Raw genomic sequence first — 18,561 nt, 5'->3', positions numbered from 1 at the left:
GGGAGGGGGTAATGGGGGAAAAGGGTGAAGGGTTTACAGGGACAATTATAAAGGACACATGGACAACAACAAGGAGGGGTGGGAACAGGGGAGGGAGGTGGGGTGGCGGGGAGGGGTGGGGGGAAAGGGCAGAAAACTGTCCTTGAACAACAATAAAAAAATGCAAAACCCCACAAAAGCCAAAGTTAGTTTAGAACAGAGCTGGCTGTGCTGCTGGCCACAGGGCAGGGTGGAAAGGAATAGAAGACTTAAAAGAGTAGGTTGGTGTCACGAAGTGGGCAGAGAGAATGATTCACACAGAGGCTTGAGCTGGTGACCTTCCTTTAAGGTATACTTGACCCATCTTTCTGGCTGACGGGAAGGAAGTAGCATTAGCTAGTGCAGGGGCAAGTGGTAAGTCATGTGTACAGGTCTAAAGGAAGCATGTTTGTACTCGGCCGCTCTGAACTTTTGAATATTAACATAAACCTTGGTAATGTTAAAGTTTATAAAGAGTTCTTGGAAGATCTCCTTTAACCAAAAAGCAGGGAGACACTGTTATTTACATATTAATATGTTGACCTATCTTTGAAGGGGGATCTTTAAAAAATTCTCAAGAAGTGAGAGCTAGGGAAAAAGCTGGGAAGACAATAAAATGTTGGCAAATGGACAAAAACCCTCCTCATTCTCTTTTTAAAGACACTTGTTTTAGAGCAGTTTTAGGTTCATAGCAAAACTGAGCAGACGGTACAGACTCCCCACAGACCTCCTGCCCCCTACACGCACAGTCTCCCCCATCGTCTGCATCCCTCACTAGAGTGGTACATTTGTCACAACCTACAAACCTACAGTGACACATCATCACCACCCAGAGTCCCTCGTTTAAGGTAGGGTTCACGCTTGGGGCTGTGCAGTCTGTGGGTTTGGGCAGATGTATGGCGTACGATGACATGTGTCCATCATTACGGTATCATACAAAGCATTTCCACTGCCCTAAAAACCCTGTGGTCCCCTTCCCGACCCCCCTTCCCCTCCCCCCAGCCCCTGGCAATCATGGATTTTTATTTTTACTATCTCCACAGTACTGCCTTTTCTAAAACGTCATATAGTTGCAATCACATAGTCTGTAGCCTTTTGAGATTAGCTTCTTTCCCTTAATAATATGCATTTAAGTTTCCTCTATGTCTTCTCATGGCTTGATACCTCATTTCTTTTTAACACTGAGTAACAGTCCAGCGCCTGGTTATATAAGAGTTTATTTACCCATTCAACTATGGAAGGATATCTTGGTTGCTTCTGGGATTTGGCAATTATGAATAAAGCTGCTGTAAACATCCATGTGTAGATTTTTGTGTGGACATGAAGTTTCAACTCCTTTGGGTAAATGACAAGCAGCATGATGCTGGATCACACGGTGAGAGTGTGCTTAGTTTTGTAAGAAATCCCCAAATTGCCTTCCACAGTGGCTGCACCATTTCGCATTCCCACCAGCAATAAACGAGGGGAGTCCCTCCTGCTCCTCATCCTCGCCAGCGTTTGGTGGTGTCGGTATTCTGCATCTGGGCCATTCTAACAGGCGTGTGTGACTTCTCACTGTTGCTTTAATTTGCATTTCCCTGTTCCCATATGCTGCGGAGCATCTTTTCATAGGCTTATTTGCCATCTGTATGTCTTCTTTGGTGAAGTGTCAGTTAACATATTTGGCCCATTTGTATATTTCCCTGTTTTTTCATATTAGAAACTAAAGAAAGAAAAGCTTCTTTCTTCAAACTGATCTGAATCCTAAAGGATTTTGTCCACTACTAATTTTCCAAAGCAATCTAGTTTTGCCACTTGAAAAGCAACCCAATATTTCTTGTAAAGATCAATTATATTATTTCAGGGACAATTTTCTAAAATTGGGATATTTTTAAAATCTTGTCTTCTGATTTTAATTATATATTTTTAAGTGGTTTTTATTTTTGTCATGCTTGAGGTTCATAGGGCTTCTTGAATTTTCAGACTTGAGATTCACTGATGACAAATGCTTTTCAAACTCCTGCCCCAGGATTAGATGTGACCTACCCCTATCAACCACACCACCCTTGGCTGGGGCTTTAAAAGCAGCTCCACCACTAGCACCTTCAGAGAGACTGGGTCACACCCAGGGTTCATTCAGCGGGCTCTGTCCCGAGCTCCCTTTGTGTCTGGGCCCACAACACAAAGCAGTAAAACCTCTGCTTTGCTCCAGACCTCCTCTGGCCTACGTTGGCCTTCCTCGCTGCCGACCTACTTCTTCCCTCGTACGAAGCAGGTTTCCAGTAAATGTGCCCCTATTTCAGGAGGATTAGGGTCAGTGCATGAGAATGAGTTACATTATTAATTATCAAGACACTTGATCTTACTTCATTCATCCAGAATATAGACTTGTTAAAATTTACTGCTAATAATTCAATGTAATTGAGAATCTGCCTTATGGAACTGGAATAGATTAGAAGTCGTGTTATATTTAGAGGACTCATCACTTGTAAGAGTTCAGTGGAGAACACCTTCAGGCTGAGCTAAACATTTTGCTATATGACGTGCCCAGGGCTCATGGGAACAGAGATAATACATTTAAAATGCCAAGCAAGGGATGGCGTACAGAGAGCTCAGTAGGCCCTAATCATTTCCACTTCCTTGGGATTTGGTTTTAATTAGAGAAAAAAAGTTAAATACCACTTATCTAAATAAACCACTATTACAATCAATTGCAGTTGATGGAAGTAGAAATATGTGAATGAGTTCAAAGCCAGGCTGATCTATAAAATGGGCTGATTAAAAAGATTTGAGGTCAGCCCCAAACCCAGCAGGCTTGGTTGTTTAGGAGAGTGAAGTTCCTCGGGCCAGGGGTGCCCAGAGTGAGTCCGGAGCTGAGACCAGAGCTGCCTGTTGGCAATGAGCACAGAGAAAGGGGGGCGGAGAACCTGCCGGTCAGGGCAGGTCCATACGCGCCGTGGACATGGGGAAGTGCCCAAGGGCACCATGGAGGTTGGTGAGTGGACCTGCCGAGAGGGAGGTTGAAAATGTGGGTAATTTAAAAGCAAAATCCTCTGGACAATGTATCAGACTGAGTCCTTTTAGGTTCATGAAAGGAAGGAAACGCACTTTCAGCTGAAATCATGGAGCTAACATGCAGGAAATGATAGAGTGTTAGTTTTGTAAACTTCACATTATTCAGAGTTTTCATTCCTGCTGAATCATGGGGAATAAGAATATTTAACAACACACATAAATAACCCCCCCCCCCCCACAATCAGTTGTATCCAAGAGGGTCTAAAACTTGGTGGGCATTAGAAAAATGGCACAAACTGTGAAAACACTGTTATTTACTTGACAACCCCCGCAAATTCACCAACTGTCCCCTGTTACGGTTAGCGCTTCACAAAGGGCTTGCTTTCACCCACTGAATTTTCAAAATCCCGTTCTCCAGGAAATTGATAGGCGAGATTTTTCATTTTCAAAACAATTTTTTTTTTTACCACCACCAAATTTTATAATGAAGTCACCTAAACTTGCGAGCCATTTCTATACTTTGACTCTTTGGAATCAAGTCAAAAGTATTCTCTTTCATCCATAAGTGCTCATGGACTTACACATAAGTATTTCCTTTTCTTTTTTAAAGCTTTTAATCAGATTATCTTCATATATTTTCAGGGTATCTTTCAGTTGTACCCTAAGGTATGAGGATTCAAGAAACGTAGTGAAAGAGAAGGAATACTGTTCCTTCTTGAGAACTGCTCTAAGAGGAAAAGGAGAAAGAATTCTACTCTTGTTCCTTTGGGCTCCCATCCAAACCCAAAGCCTCCTGTTTCAGCTGGCGATGAAAAGCAGCCTGCGAAAGGCACCTCTGCCCACGGGTCCAAAACCCTCCTCCAGCTGGGATCCAGCCCGGGCATTCAGACCCGCAGCGGAAATGGTCAGTGCTGCTGGCAGCTGAATGAGTTCCACGAAGGGCTGAGAGTCTAAGACGCAGAAACCCACCATGTTTCTTCTTTTCCTCCCATGGTTGTTTGCAACATTTTTTATTAATTCGTTTTCCCTAAAAGACTTCACACCTTAGAAGGGAACACTCTGCCCCGTGGGCCATGCGTGCCCAGAGCCATGGAGGAGAAACCTGCTGAGCTCCCTGGACAAACTCACCCCCCTGCCTGCTGTAAAAATGTCCTCTGGGAGGCAAGGTGGGAAATCCTCTTCCTTAGAGGTTTTTCACCTTGGACTCGAGTCTGAGGTCTCCTTCCAGCAAAACGGAGCCCTGAAGTCGTTCAATGTGTTCCTGTCTTACTTAGAAAGGGACATCGAAGATGTGAAGGTCACTCACGCTGGCTCTTGGCAGGGATGGCTGCTTTGCACCAGGAAGTGCACTAGTGGCACTACCCCTGGGATACGGTGACTGTGGCCTCCAATTCCGTCTTCCGGACTCTGCCTGTTCTGCAGTCCATCAGGGTTTAGGCGATGGAGGCCGCCTTCCCCCTCAGAATGCACAGTGTTCTTCAGAACACCATGACTGTGACCGTATTCCGGCAGATGGACGTTTTGCAACACTGCCTTTGCTCCTGAAGTAGCAAAGTGGCGACCCGGTCCTCGGAGGTGACTGCAGTGATGCCAGCCAGGCCTCTGGCACTTGAAGCTTCTAGGGAAGGAGGGACCTGATCTACTCACTCGTATGTGGAATCTAATGAACAAAGAAAACTGACAAACAAAATAGAAACAGAGGCAGGGACACATGGGACAGACTGACAGTTGTTATTGGGGAGGGGGAGGGGGAGGGGGAGCAGGGATGGGGGGATGGATGAAAGGTGAAGGGATCAGCCACAGAACATGAATGCATACTCCATGGACACAGACAACAGTGTGGTGAGGGCCAGAGGGAGGGGGGGCGGGGGCTGGGTGGAAGTAGGCAAAGGGGAGGAAAAGAGGATATCTGCAGGCATTGTGTCAACAATAAAAATAAAGTTAAAGAAAAGAGTGACATGATTTAAAGCAAAACAGAAACACCCACAAAACAGAAGGAGTGCTGAGAATGAAAAGTGACATCTGCCGTGTGACGCCGCGAGCCAGGCTCTCTGTGTGGAATTTGTTCACGTTGCTCGGTGGGACTCGTGCTGTGGAATGAAGAAGTAGGAATTCTGTGTTTCTGGAGAGGAGGCCAATGGAGTTAAGGAATTTTCTCCAGGCTACACAACCCACCAGTGAGGAAGCTGGATTCAAACCCGCATCTGATTCCGTTATCCATTTCCTTTCTTGTTTTATTTTTTAAATATTTTATATATATACAAATATATATTTGTAGAGAGAGGGGAAGGGAGAGAGAAAGAGAGGGAGAGAAACACTGATGTGAGAGAGAAACCTGGGTCACTTGGCTCTCGTACGCACCCTGACTGGAGACTGAACCTGCCACCTGGGTGTGCGCCTGGACGGGGAGTTCAACCAGTGGCCTTTCGGTTCCCAGGACAATGCCCAACCTGCTGAGCCACACCGGTCAGGGCGCCATCACCCATTTTCTACGCGGGGCTTCAGCTGCCCATCCACGTTTCTTCTAGCACATCAATGGCATGGGTCATACAATGTTAGTCCAAGTCACGATTTTCGCAGGGAGAGCAAGAGACGCAGTGGGACCCCGTGGGGTGGTGGGCGCTGTGAGACTGCAAATGATGGAACAGTGAGGTCAGTGAGCGCCACCCGTCACTCTTACCGTGCAGTCCTGTGACCCCACCCTTCTAGTTGTGGTCTTTATATGAGTGACAAACGGATGTGTGGGAGGAAAACAGAACCCCCTGAACTCAGAAAGTGGTGTCAGAGTATTTAAAGCATGCATTTTTCAACTGCAATTCTGGTTTGGCAGATGAACAGAAAGAATGTGAAGACAAGTGAGTTGGAAGATATTTTTGTGCCTCTTGATGATAAATTCCTGTGAAACTTGGCTCAGCGACGGGGCCAACACAAGGGACTGGTTTCCGCAGCCTGGATGGCAGCTGACGCTCATCCACTGCGTTCACAGACTCCAGAGTTTCCTGAGTTTGAATATAGAACCAATTGGAAGGGTTGGGAAATTTCAGTGTAGCCCGACTCAGCTCCTCATTCAAGGCTTGCGGGTGCTGTAGGCGTTCGCCGAATGTTTGTTAGATAAATAAGGCAATGAAGGAATACAGCCCACACCTAAACGTGGCAGAGAGAGAGAGAGAGAGAGAGAGAGAGAGAGAGAGAGAGAGAGAGAGAGAGAGAGAGAGAGAGAGCGCACACAGAGGGAGTGTAAGCAGGGTGGGTCAGGTGCCCCTGCTCCCCTGGATGACCAATGCACCCTGGGGAGAGAGGAGAGACAGGGTGATATGCCCCTGAGGCTATGTTGGGTCCCATGCCTGTCCCAGTGGGAGTCTCTCCTGTGGCTGAGTGTGTTACAAGTGTCTCAAGCATTTCCTTTTCACACAGCTTGGCCCCAGCAAGGCAACTCTTCAACTAGCGCCCCTGTGAAGGGCGACTGCTCCAGAGGCTTGTGGACAACCAGGCTCAAATGTCCTGAGAGATGGGTATTACAGGGGCAATTTAATTACATGCCCTCCCACCTGAGAGGCAGCTCCATTCCGGACAGTAGGGTTAGATGGCTTAATGATTCCTGGGTAGTAACTACATATTTTCTGACCAGAGAGAGTTGACCCTGCAAACAGTTGACTCTCAGTATTGTTCTTCCCCAAGAGAGGCAAAAATGAGGAAGTTAGAGGTGACACATCAGTGAGAAGAGATTAGAAAATGTAGCAAAAAGCCCTGGCTGGTGTGGCTCAGTGGACTGAGTGCTGGACTGCAAAGCCAAAGGTCACTGGTTCGATTCCCAGCCAGGGCACTTGCCTGGGCTGCAGGCCAGGTCCCCAGTAGGGGGTGTGCAAGGGGCAACCACACACTGATGTTTCCCTTGCTCCCTTTCTCTCTCCCTTCCCCTCTCTCAAAAATTAAATAAATAAAGTCTTAAAAAAAAAAGAAATTGTAGCAAAAAAAGAAGTTAAAAACGACTGGTGTTTTTCACCCTCCTCTAAAAATAATAACAGTCAATATTTCGGTGTATTTTCTCACAATGTGCTGTGGGTGTGTGTGTGTGTGTAAACAAGCCAGGCTGTGTGTGGTGGCAGGACCTGCCTTACTCACTTAGCAAAGCATTGTGAACGCTCACCCCACATCCAGAAGCACAGGCCTGTGCTGTCGAAGCAAGGCCCGCCCAGGACTTTCCTGAGCTCCTTCGTTGGGGGGCGACTGCGGCCGCTCTTTCTAGAAGCCGAGCTGCCTGCTGCAGCCCGCTGTGAGGGTGTGCTTTCAGAAGCTGCAAAGACCAAGACGCCTGGGAGGTGAGGCCCAGAACGGAGAGAAGGTCCCGTCCATGAGCGAGCTGGCCTCACTGCAGAGGACGCTGTCCTGGAAGGCTGCGCGACTCCGCTCAACCCGCAACCCTGCCCTTCTCCCCGAGTCACGAGGGTACTCGTCCTGACTCAGAAGGAGTCCTTTCCAAATACATTTTGCAGTTTTTAATTTTATTTATTTTTCGGGGCAAGCCACTAATTGAGTCAAAGGTAAACTCATCCTGCCGAACAGAAATGAAGAGGATGCTCCGGCGCCTTTTGTGTGAACCCTGTGAGACAAAGGCAAAGGGAACCCACTGGCCGGGGGCACTTTGTCTCCCTTCAGGCAAAGCTGTCTTTCCATTTGTGAACATCGCCTGTCAACCCCCCAGAGGCTTGGGATGAGCCACGTGCTTAACCCAACTCTCTAAAAATAAGGGGCTCGTGATTTTCTTTAAATGGGTACTTATGCAGTGAAATCTCTCAGGCATTAGTGCCTACTTGATTGCGTTCAGGCATCATTTTGGCAAGGGAACGACGGCATTAAATTAGCATCAAGCACAATGAATGGTAATTGCAAGACTGTCATTTCGACAAGTGCCAAATTAATGTGTTCTGCAAACCCATCCCACTGTGCCACAGGAAAATCACGGAACCACGTTGTTCTGAGCAGAAACACGCACTGCAATACCACTGTCCGCATGTGATGGTGTTCTTTGGACCGGCATTCCTTCCCACCTAGGTCTCTCTTCAATTCAACCCCTGTCTGACCTAATCTGTATGCTCCTTGGTCAGCGATGCTGGCCAGGAGCCCGTGCGTACACAGCGCTTTATGTATGGAGTAATTCCTCCTTCCGTGTGGCACCTTGTGTGAATACTGACAGCAAAACGACCCTCCGCCTATCTCTGAAAGTATGGACAGGCTGCTCACGTTAAGCTTTTTAGGAAGAGATGCACCAGCCATGGAGAGGAAATGTCACCCTAATGCTGTGCATTTACTTAGAAAGAGACGAGGGATTCACGTGCATTTCGATCACAGTGCAGGAAAGGTGAGGGCCACCTCCCTCCAGCCCTCTGGTCTACCTATGGGAAGCGAAGCCACAGAGCAGCCCAGTGAACCACAGGGGACACGACTCGCCTGTGCATCGGTCCCTTGCAGACTGCTGACTGGACCACAGAGTTCACTGGGGATTGAAGGAATCACTCGAGACTGAATAGTAATGGCAGCAATAACAGACGCTCAGAGCGGACTGATGAGATGGGGCACCTCGGTGTTTCTGCAGGAGAGCTGGGGCTGAGAACCACTCAGCTGTGAGCTGTGCCGACGCCTCCTGCATGCGAGTCACAATGATGACCGTGACAATCACTGGGCAAGAGGCTCTCTCAGGAGTCCAGGTAGAACCCAGTCTCTCAGCGGCCAGAGGTGAGGCTGGGGTGGGTGCAAGACCCTGGGCTGCATTCACTGACAACCTGCAGTGACTCATCTGTCCACTGGGCTGACCCCTCTGACCCCTCTCAGTGCGAGGGCCAGGCCTGAGTCCCCTTTCAGAAGGTGTGACATGGCTATTTGCTTGGTCATGTTGTAGTTGGTGCCCCGTGTGCTGGAGTTTAGAATTTGTTTCTCTCATCCCATCTTATTAAACAGCAGACAGACCAGGGACTGATGGAGCCTCCTTCCCCCAGGTGGGAGAAGAATTCTGAACAACTTCCCTCCAGAATGCAGGCACGCTGGTGAGCAGCCGAAAACTCACTACGCGCTGACTTAGGCTTCGAAAGACGTGTGCAAACGACTGCACACCTGCTCCGCCTTACCTTTGTTGCAGAAGGTGCCGTCGTAGGCCGTGTGCGAGCAGTCGCAGGAGTAGCCGTGGTACTTCTCTACACACTGGCCTCCGTTCTCACAGTTGGTCCCGTAGCTGGTGCAGTGGCCCGAGCACCCGGATTTGAACCCAGAAGTGACCTTTGCTCTTTCCTCCAGGTCCAGCGTCACCCCGTTCATCCTCAGGGAGCGGATGCAGCCCAAGAAGCCCTGCTGGCCTCCGGCACCACCTGGGGACGACAGAAGGCATGCAGCTCAGACAGAAGGACCTCGGCTATGCCTCCAACAAGAGTGGGAGAAGGTGAGATGGCCAAGTGCAGCTAGCATTCTGACTTTCAACTTGGTCTTGCTTCGTAGAGAAACTGGATGCTTTCCCCCCTTAGGCTAGAATGTCTAATTAAAAGAGCCTGTCTTCTGAGATGCATAAATTGTCTTGGGGATACACAAAAGTTGTAGAAGCTGATTTAAAAGTCTCATGTGGTTTCCCACAGAAAGGAGTTTATAGACATCTCTAGGTTCCTTGCTCTTCGATACTGAGGCACTCAGTTCCGTACCACTCACTCAGTACCTACTGAGAGCAGTACAAAAAGCAGAGAGGCGGGACTGTATTCACATAATTAACAAGTCAATAGTTGGAAGGGCTAAGTCCACTTGAAATGTGACCCTAAGTCCTGGTTCTTGTCTCACCAAATGCTTTGGAGTTCACAGTAAGGGCTTCCAGGGCCTAGTCTGGGGTGGGTGGAAGTTGGAATGAGTAATTTCTCACAAGAGCCAGCCACACCACACTTACTACCAGGTCAGGCTAGATTCTTTGCTTTTGTCTAAATGCCACAGCAAGACACACAGCACAGAGAGCAAGCGCGTCGTGGTTTTCCAAGGTACAGGTTAGATAGAGGTTCATGAGCACGGACATATTAAAATATTCCCAACCAATCTCACAGAAGGATTCATCGGAGCATTATAGCCACGCAGATTTAATTGTGTCAGATTTCATTACTTTAGCTGTGTGTGTGTGTGTGTATGTGTGTTTAAAGCAGTTGGTACAAAAGGAGGAACTCAAGTTTATATACATGTCTGTATTTCAGAGTAACAACTTTTCTGAAAATTAAATAAAGCGAATAGTAGTTAATATCATAGAACAAAATATGATGGGGTTTTAGAAAAAAGATACTGTTAATAAAAGTTACTCTTTTAGTGAAGGCTAGGTAGTAGGTACTGTACTCCACGTCTTACATACGTTAATTGCCTGTCACAGCAACCCGGCAAGGTAGGTGGGCACTGTTACCACCGTAGCCACTGCACGGGTGAGAAACTGAGGCTGAGAGACTCAGATGTCCATGCAAGGACTCAGAGCTCCGAAGGGGCAACATTGTGTCACATCTGCCTTAGTCTCTAGTCTGTGGTCTTATACTCGGCTGTGTGTTGACCACCTGATGCAGAAGAGCTTCAGGGTCAGGGCCCCATAGAGGTCCGTGTTTGGGGTGTCTTCAAAAGTGGAGTGGGCAGGAGGATCGTGAGAGTTAGGGCGAGGCTGGTCGTCTGGGGACTGACTCCTATCGCCTGTTTGATTATGTTGAAGTGTACAATGTAGCGGACTCATCAGACAGGGCTGGTGGATCAAAGGCTTTATTGGCAGAGATGGATTAGCATTTGCTCAGACCTGCACGTCCTCCGCCATGAAATGAAAGGGAAACACTCTATTACCTTTATAAACCCAAGGCTTGCCATTCTGTCATTGGGTAGCAGAAAGATTTGAATAATAAGTCTCCAGGGATTCTTTTTTAATAAAAATGTTTGAAAGAGGATTAATTGAAGAGTCCAATGCCCTTTTTGATCAAAGAGATGGGACAGTAGATGGCAAAGGAGTTGTTATAAACAACCACTTTGAAGGGTTTCCCATTTTGCAATCTGCTTGTCAGCTCTGCCTCGCACCTTCGTGCTGAAGGGAATTTGGGCCTTGGCCAGGGTTTGGAAGAATTTCAAACCATTAGTCATCTTTTATGTGCTAAAATTTTAATTTGGCTTCTATCATTGTAGCAATTGTGGTTTTGTTTTTGCAATTAGGGCTGGCCAAGGGCTTTCTGTCCAGAAAATGCCTGGCCATTTAAATTTTCATTATTATTCAGTTACGACTATTCCTACCAAAATATGCTAACATCTAAAAATCCTTGTTTTTAGATATCCCCCTCTCGTTCCCCCTTCCTACAGGTGTAACGGTTTTTCACCGTGGCAACTGCAAGCACAGCGGTAAGTGCACAGAAAGAGAGGGTCTGTAAATGCTGCTCCGACAGAACGCCGTACTGCCACTTTCAGCAAAGAGCCTTTCCTTCTTTTCTCTACGAGGAGACACGTGTGAAAACAAAACAAAGGGAGACACGGGATGTATATTGTCTTGAAATTGGCTTTTTTGCACTTATCACATTACACTTTCTAAGCAATCAATGTACGAGTAGAGCCTCTTGTTTAAATCTGTGCAGCAGCCCACACCGTGAATGCATGGAAAACTTAGTTTTTGCCCTTCCACAACCATGGGACTTTCGAGCTTATTCCAATTTCCATTTTATATGATACTGTAATAAATACCTCTGTAAAACCTCTGCACACCTATCCAGTTTTTATTTAGGAATAATTCTTACAAGTGTAATTACTGGGTACAAAAGCACATACATTTCAAAGGTATTTCAAATATATTTTTCTCTAAGAGGAATTTATCGATTTGTATTTCACCAGGAGAGTATGATGTTCCCACCTTCTCCACACCAAGTCTAATACCAGGCGCGAGCCTTTTGAATTCATAGGCTGGGGGGGAAAGAACTCACTGGGTAAATGTGCGTTGCTTTAAATGCTGTGATTTGAATGATTTTTATGTTTTGCCAATTCTTATATTTTGGTTTTTCATGTATGTTTCTTTTTTGGGGGGAATAAGATGTGTCATATTTCTTATTCATTTATAACAATATTTTGGGCTTTAATTCTTTGTTATAAATTTGACAACTACGTTCTTCCAGCTTTTGTCTGTTAATTTGTATATAATGTTCCTTTTCTCTATGACAGTTTTGAGTGTTTATGTAGTCACATCCATCTGTTTTATGTGTGTGATTTCTGCTTTTGGTATTAGACTTATACGGAAATTCTCTAATCTAAAATAATATAATTATTCAACTACATTTTCTTCCAGCACTTTCTAATTTTACATCTCTTAACATTCCACTCTTTTAATCTATCTGGAATGTATTTAATTTGAAAATAATTCATATTCAATGGGTCTCAGCAATAATTGAGAGTTTGAAGAAGAGATTGTTGAAAGACTCCAAGTAAATGTTAATATGACAAAAAAACCCCATCAGAGATTGAAAAAGGGCCACCTGGCAGAGCAAGCGAGTCTTGCTTAGGCCACATTTCATCCTCACCGAGAAGACTTTCGACACAGGCCTCCTCCCTCCAGGCAGGGCTGCAGGGGCGGTTTTCGGTTTCTCTGCCTCTCTGCCTCTGATTCTTCCTGGAGCTCTCTGAGGCCCTGCCCTCATTAGTCTCTCTCCCTGCCTTTGTGTTTACGCATCTCTCCCTGGTAGGACCAACGACTGTTTGGGGTTAGTGGTGTGGCTTTCATCAAACCCCTTACTCCCTCCCAGCGTCCCTATTTCCTACCCATATAGGAGGCAGCTGGACTTCCCCCAGCTCTGAAGGACTCTGGTCAGTGATGGACAAGCTCCTCTTCTCTGCTTATGTGTCTCTGTCTCTATTCCAGGACATTACTCTCAATTTCCCCTCAGTGTCCTTCTCTCCTCCTCTTCCTCCATTGCACTGCCGCCTGACTTTCCCCCCTCCTTCTCTTAATTGGCCGTAACATATGACTGTGGTTTAATTTGTATTTGTTGCCTTCTTTAACTAAAGTTTTATGTTCTCTCTTCTTAATTTACAAAGCAGATAAATGGGATGCCATTTCTCTCTCTTGAAAGAAAAACTAAATAAATTATGCTCTTTTCTTACTTAGATAGCCCCTGATTTATTAAACTGATCAGTGAGCTGAAAAGTACTTTTACCGATCTAGTTGATATGAAGAAAAATCTTTTGTCCTGAAAATGGTGGTTACATATTATGCAAAAGATGTTAATGCACTAGAACCAGTGGTAATTATCCGAGCTCAACTCGTGTGCTCCATAGAAATCTTTCGTGACGACACATGTCATAGGTTTAAATTGTAGATCTGCCAGCCCAATGCTGCCTGACCTTTGGTAACTGGAAAACCAGCGTGCTGCCGGTGCTGCCGTCGGAGAGAGCCCCCGTAGGCAGGGGCTGCGAGCACGTTCGTCAGCCCCGCGGTAACTATCTAAGAGGAGATGTGGGTTTAATTTTTAATCATTTTTCATGGGAAATGCTATTCAAGTATTGCAATCAAGATTAATTATGAAAGTTCTGTAACTGCTCACAATGAATAACACACTGTCACATGCACGGAGGAAGGAGGCGGCCCAATCTGGTGTCACATTAAACAAAGGGAGAAAGTCAAGATCCAGAGGAATTGTGAAGACACGCTGTTTCCAAAGTCAGAGCCTAAGGGTTTTCTGAAAAGTGGAGCTGGGCTCCAGAGCGCCTCCTGTGGCCACTCGTCATAGGCAGGACCCACACACACCAAAGCTCACAGACGTGAAATCTCATAGAGCCCTTTAGTAAGTATTTATTTCGTGCCTGCTAGGAGCCAGGCCTTGCTTGTCTAGGAATGTGGAAGGAGCTACGAAACAAAACACACAGAAGTCTTTGCTCTTGCAGAGCTGGTATTCTTGCAGAGGGAGAAGGATATTTAACCAACTCTAACAAACTCCACAAGTCAGTCAAGTCTATTGGGTGTTAGAAGGTGATAACCAACCCCCATGGGAGGGGGGAGTCAGGCAGGGTTCCATGGGGCCAGGAGTGGAAGGGGCTAGGATTTTGACAGACTCCGCTGAGAAAGGGACTGTAAGAGTCCACCAGCACATCCCTGGGAAGAAGGCTCCAGGATGAAGAGCGAAGGGGCACTACTCTGCCCCTCAAGTCGGGGGAGCAGGTGGGGAGGGAATGGAAGGGAGAGATGGGGCGCAGAAAGGCCAGGCTGCCCATCAGCTCACGGGTGCTGGGTGCTGGGTGCTGGCTGCTGGGAAGGGTGTTTCTAAAAGATGAGGGAGGCCTACTGCTGCCTGCAGGTAAGTGCGAACGGCCACACACAGCCTGCAGTGCAGGGCGTGTGCGACACACGAGAGGCAGCAAACACGGGTGACAAAGGCATGAACTGTGGTCACAAGACCTGCTTTTGACACTGGCTGTGCAGCGGACTGCATGTGATGTTTCCAGCTTCTTCTTGGGCCTCTTTCTCCTCATGTACCAGACTGGCACAGCAAAATGTACCCTTTGCAGGGGCATATTAATAATAGGTGACAATATATCGCTTTGTACTAATGCTCAGTTAATGCTAGCTATGATCGCTGTCATCATTGTTACTGGATATCAACAAATTCTACAGAAGCACGAAGTCGGAATGAATTAAATGTGGCTCAGGTGAGTGTCCACTAGCCTGTGCTAGATGCGTGAGTATCGTGGACTTTGCAGGTTGAAGCCCTAACCCCCAACGTGACTGTACTGAGGGACAGAGACTCTTAAAGTGGTGATTAAGGTTGAATGAAGTTATAGGGTGGGACCCTAACCTGACCTGACCGGTGTTCTGTGTAAGAGGCAGAGGCAGAGACACAGGAGTGCACCCACAGAAAAACGGCCACGTGAGGACACGTGAGAGAAGGCAGTGGTCTGTACACCGCAGACAGAGTCTTTGGAGAAACTAGCCCTGCCTGCACCTTGACCTTGGACTCAATCTCCAGAACTATGAGAGACAGATTTCTGTTGTTCAAGGCCCCAGTGTTGTGTGACGGCAGCCCGAGCAGATGGTGACAATGAGTAAAGGGTTAACATCAAGTGTGGCCTGCTGCAGGCCCATCTGAGACAATGATCTTGGACTCTCTGGGGAGCTATAGGGTGTCTCTCCCTCTTGTCTGCTGTGTGGGACGGTCTCTGGCCTGGGGGAGCTGTGAGCTGGCAGGGACACCCTGAGCCAGGGACTGCAGTGGTATAGAAAGGTTGGTGGGAAACCAGCGACTTCTCTGTCCAAGTGACCCAGCAGACCTGGCCCCTGCAGGTGAGGGGGCAAAAACAGCTTGTGCTTGGGTAGGCCCGGCCTCCCGGACTTGCAGACGCCGTGCCTGCTGCATCTCCTGCTCTATACAGGACCAGTGTGAGCCTATGAAAACACCGTGTGGTATCCATGCAGGTGTGCAGAACACAACCCCGGCTCTCTGGGTAAGCCGGGACCTCAGCACAGCCAGGCTCCCGCAGCAGGAAGGCAGTTCCAGGGTGTTGGGTCACACTATTCAGTTCCGTGCTGCGTGACTGACAGGTATTGATCAGGGGTGCCTCTGCCGGCTAGATATCGGCAAGTGTACGTGAAAACACTCTGCCGCACAGAAAGCTGGGGTTCGGAAAATTGCTTTCACAGACGATGCTCGCGAGTGCTCATTCATAACTTCATTCAATAGGATAGATTTTTTTCTTTTAGTTCATTATCACTGAATGGATTTTCCAATGTCCCCCAAGTAAAGGACATGAGGAATATATTGAATTCAAACTATTTAAACTAGAAGAAAGCTTCAAAATAGAGGGAGCAGGGGGGTTTCTGATAGCGGAGAGCACTCCTATGTGTTGAAATGGCACTGAGTCTGACTTCCTTTTCAAGGCTAGACAGGCAGGACAAGCGTGGCGAAACACTGCCACTTCAAAGCTGGTATTAATTGGATCGTAGCTGCACCAGGTTCTGCCCAAAGCCTAGCGTGTTTTAACTCTCAGGGGCCGATCGTATCATTATCCCCACGTTACAGGCGAGGAAACTGACGCCGGGAGGGCTGACGTGCCCCACGTCCCGCAGCCGGTCAGCGGCTGTCCGCTGGTAGGCCTGCGCACGTGTCGCCCCAGAGCCGCCGCCTTCACTCTGGGCCCGCAGCGCAGGAGGGTCTTCCTTCTACCTCTGACACGTTTCCAGGCTCGGCTGTGCTTGGGGATGGAGGATGCTGACGGAGGGATTAACATCTGAGATAAGTCTTACTCACCACCTGGCAGAACGCGGTCCCTGAAGCCACAAGGATGGCTGAAGCTGAACAGGGCGCTCACAGTTCAGAGCCAGGGACAGGAACGCCCAGGCTGATCCCTGGGTCAACAAAGAGGAGGCGCGTCTCACTATTGCAGTAAGTTTTCCTCCTGGTGCAAGGGCTTGACACTGCAACTTCCAGTGCAGGCTCTGGCCACTGGGTGGCAGCTGGCCGGTCACCTCCCTACACTGGTCCGGCAGCGCCGTTTCAGGGCACCGTGGTCTGCAGCAAGTGTTACGTCTCCACGTCCCTCCCGAAGTGGGTCTGAGAGAGACTGCAGCGTTCAACCACCATGTCCTAACCAGACCCAAAGTTTGTATTATGAGTAGTCACTGCAGTTACCTTCAGTGCAAACTCCAATTTTAAATAGATCAGCTGAGAACTCTAAATGCCTAAATACTGCCTAAATGTTTCTTGTAGGAATGTCCATGTGTTATTGTTCCTATTATGGGTCCTGCTGGTGAATTCTGCTCATCTGTGGCGCAAAACCAGCATCTTCTTTCTGCTGATCTTAACGTACCCCATGACTCTCTCTCCCCACATCCTCTCTCTCTGCCTGTCTTTATTCTGTCTTTAAAAGTACTTCTTTTAGCAACCGTATCCAGTCTCTTTTCATCCACAGTCAAGAAGCCCCGGTGCTGTTTCCCACCTGTCACCTCTTCTGTCACTTTCAGACTTGGACTTCAAAACAAGCCTTTGCAAGTGTTAGTCCCAGGTCAAGGCTGGGGTTTCGCATCTGGGAGGAATCAGCACAAGCTCTGATAACCAGCTTCTCGGGATGTATGAGGTCTCTAGGAAAAGAGGTGGGAGGGAACAGAAAGGAAGCCCGAGGCTGGAGAGGCAGGAAGGAGAGCAGCTGGCAGAGAGGCTGAGGACAGAACAGTGCGGTGTTTGCAGGTCAGGGCTACAAGGAGGGCGTGGCTGGGCACGTGGAACAATACAGAGAGGCCAAGGCAAACAGGAAACCAGGAAAAGGCTACATGACGGGTTTGTTTGAGAGGGACCTATGGATGGAGTACTGAGAAACTCACGAGTGAGGGACAGGTGATGGGAGAATAGGTTTAGTGGGTCCTGGAGTATGAGTCAATTGTGGCTGGCCCTGTCTGGGGGGCGCAGTCTGAAGCTGTGTGTGGGGACCCGAGGGAGGCGGGGACAGAAAGGGATCGAGACACGGACAGATGGTAACTAGTGGTTCCATGTCCCGAGGCAAGAGTTTTATCCTCTTCGTGAGGGGCACAGCCAGGGCCAAGCGTTTGCTTCTCGCTCAGCTGGACCACGGTGGGGAAGGCGTGGCCACCTCACGGGAATGCATGCGTGCTCACAAGGAGGAGTGGCAAACACTACGAGGCGTGGGATGGACGCAGAATGGAACACGTCCACGTAATGTTCACGGAGCCACTCGCAGATCTCGGAAACGTGAGGCTGAGCGAAAGGGTGAAACGCAGAATGAGATGCGCAGCACAGAGTGTGCCACAGAAAGGCAGTGCTCTGAGCGTCCCAGAACATACGGACATGTTGAACAAACGTGTAACATCACACCTAAAATACATCCCGCTGGGTCCCAGGGACCGGGAGAGATTGGAACTGGGCGGACACTTCCCTCTCGCCCCCTCAGACACCACAGGACAGAGTGTGAGTGCCCGCCCCTCCTCAGCACGTGTCGCTGCTGCTGGTTTCCTTTTTTCTGGCCACCTCTTCCTATGTGGCAGGTGCCATTTATTGTTACGAAGTTGAGGCCAGTTTGTATTGAAAGAGTGAAAAACCTATAAGGGAAACTACTTGATAAACTTGTTGAAAAACATTTTTTCCCACATTCATGGCAAAACTAACACATGTTCCCGAGACGGATCACTCCAGCTGTCAGGAGAAAATGGGTGTGGGCAGCTGCAGAGTTGGGAGTATACATTTTTTAAAAAGGTAAAAATAGGGTCTACCATAGTTCCCTGAATATGTTAAAACCCGACCTGTAAAGTGGACAGCCAGAATAGCAACAGTGAGTGAGCCCCGATCGGGAGAGGGCAAACGGCGGGGGAAACCTATGGGGAGGCTTAGTGGGGAAGGGCCGGCCTTCTCCCGAGGAGGGGGGGAGGGGCGTCTCTGCACGGAGAGGAGAGGAAAGCTGTGGGCTCCCACTTGGCCTCCTGGCTCCGAGAACAGGGACAGGCTGGGAAATGGACGGAGCTGCCAACCCCTCGGCCAGCTGCGCAGGACCAGGCTTTCGTGGGGCAGCTTCTGTAGTTTATTTGCAGCTTTG

At 48.2% G+C, this 18,561-nt stretch overlaps 1 protein-coding gene across 1 annotated transcript in view; it reads right to left on the bottom strand.

The window, feature by feature from the left end:
- CNTNAP2 (contactin associated protein 2) overlaps positions 1–18,561 on the bottom strand; it is a 1,617,197-nt gene that overhangs the window by 151,192 nt on the left and 1,447,444 nt on the right. Inside the window, exon 18 of the mRNA XM_053926665.1 lies at positions 9,135–9,371. Within this exon, the coding sequence (XP_053782640.1) occupies positions 9,135–9,371 (237 nt within the window). The remainder of the gene's footprint in view (positions 1–9,134; positions 9,372–18,561) is intronic.

The sequence above is a fragment of the Desmodus rotundus genome, chromosome 6 (assembly GCF_022682495.2).
Source record: "Desmodus rotundus isolate HL8 chromosome 6, HLdesRot8A.1, whole genome shotgun sequence".
Classification (NCBI taxonomy): Eukaryota; Metazoa; Chordata; class Mammalia; order Chiroptera; family Phyllostomidae; genus Desmodus; species Desmodus rotundus.
Note: the sequence above shows the minus strand (reverse complement) of the source record. Positions and strands in the feature narration are given on the sequence as shown.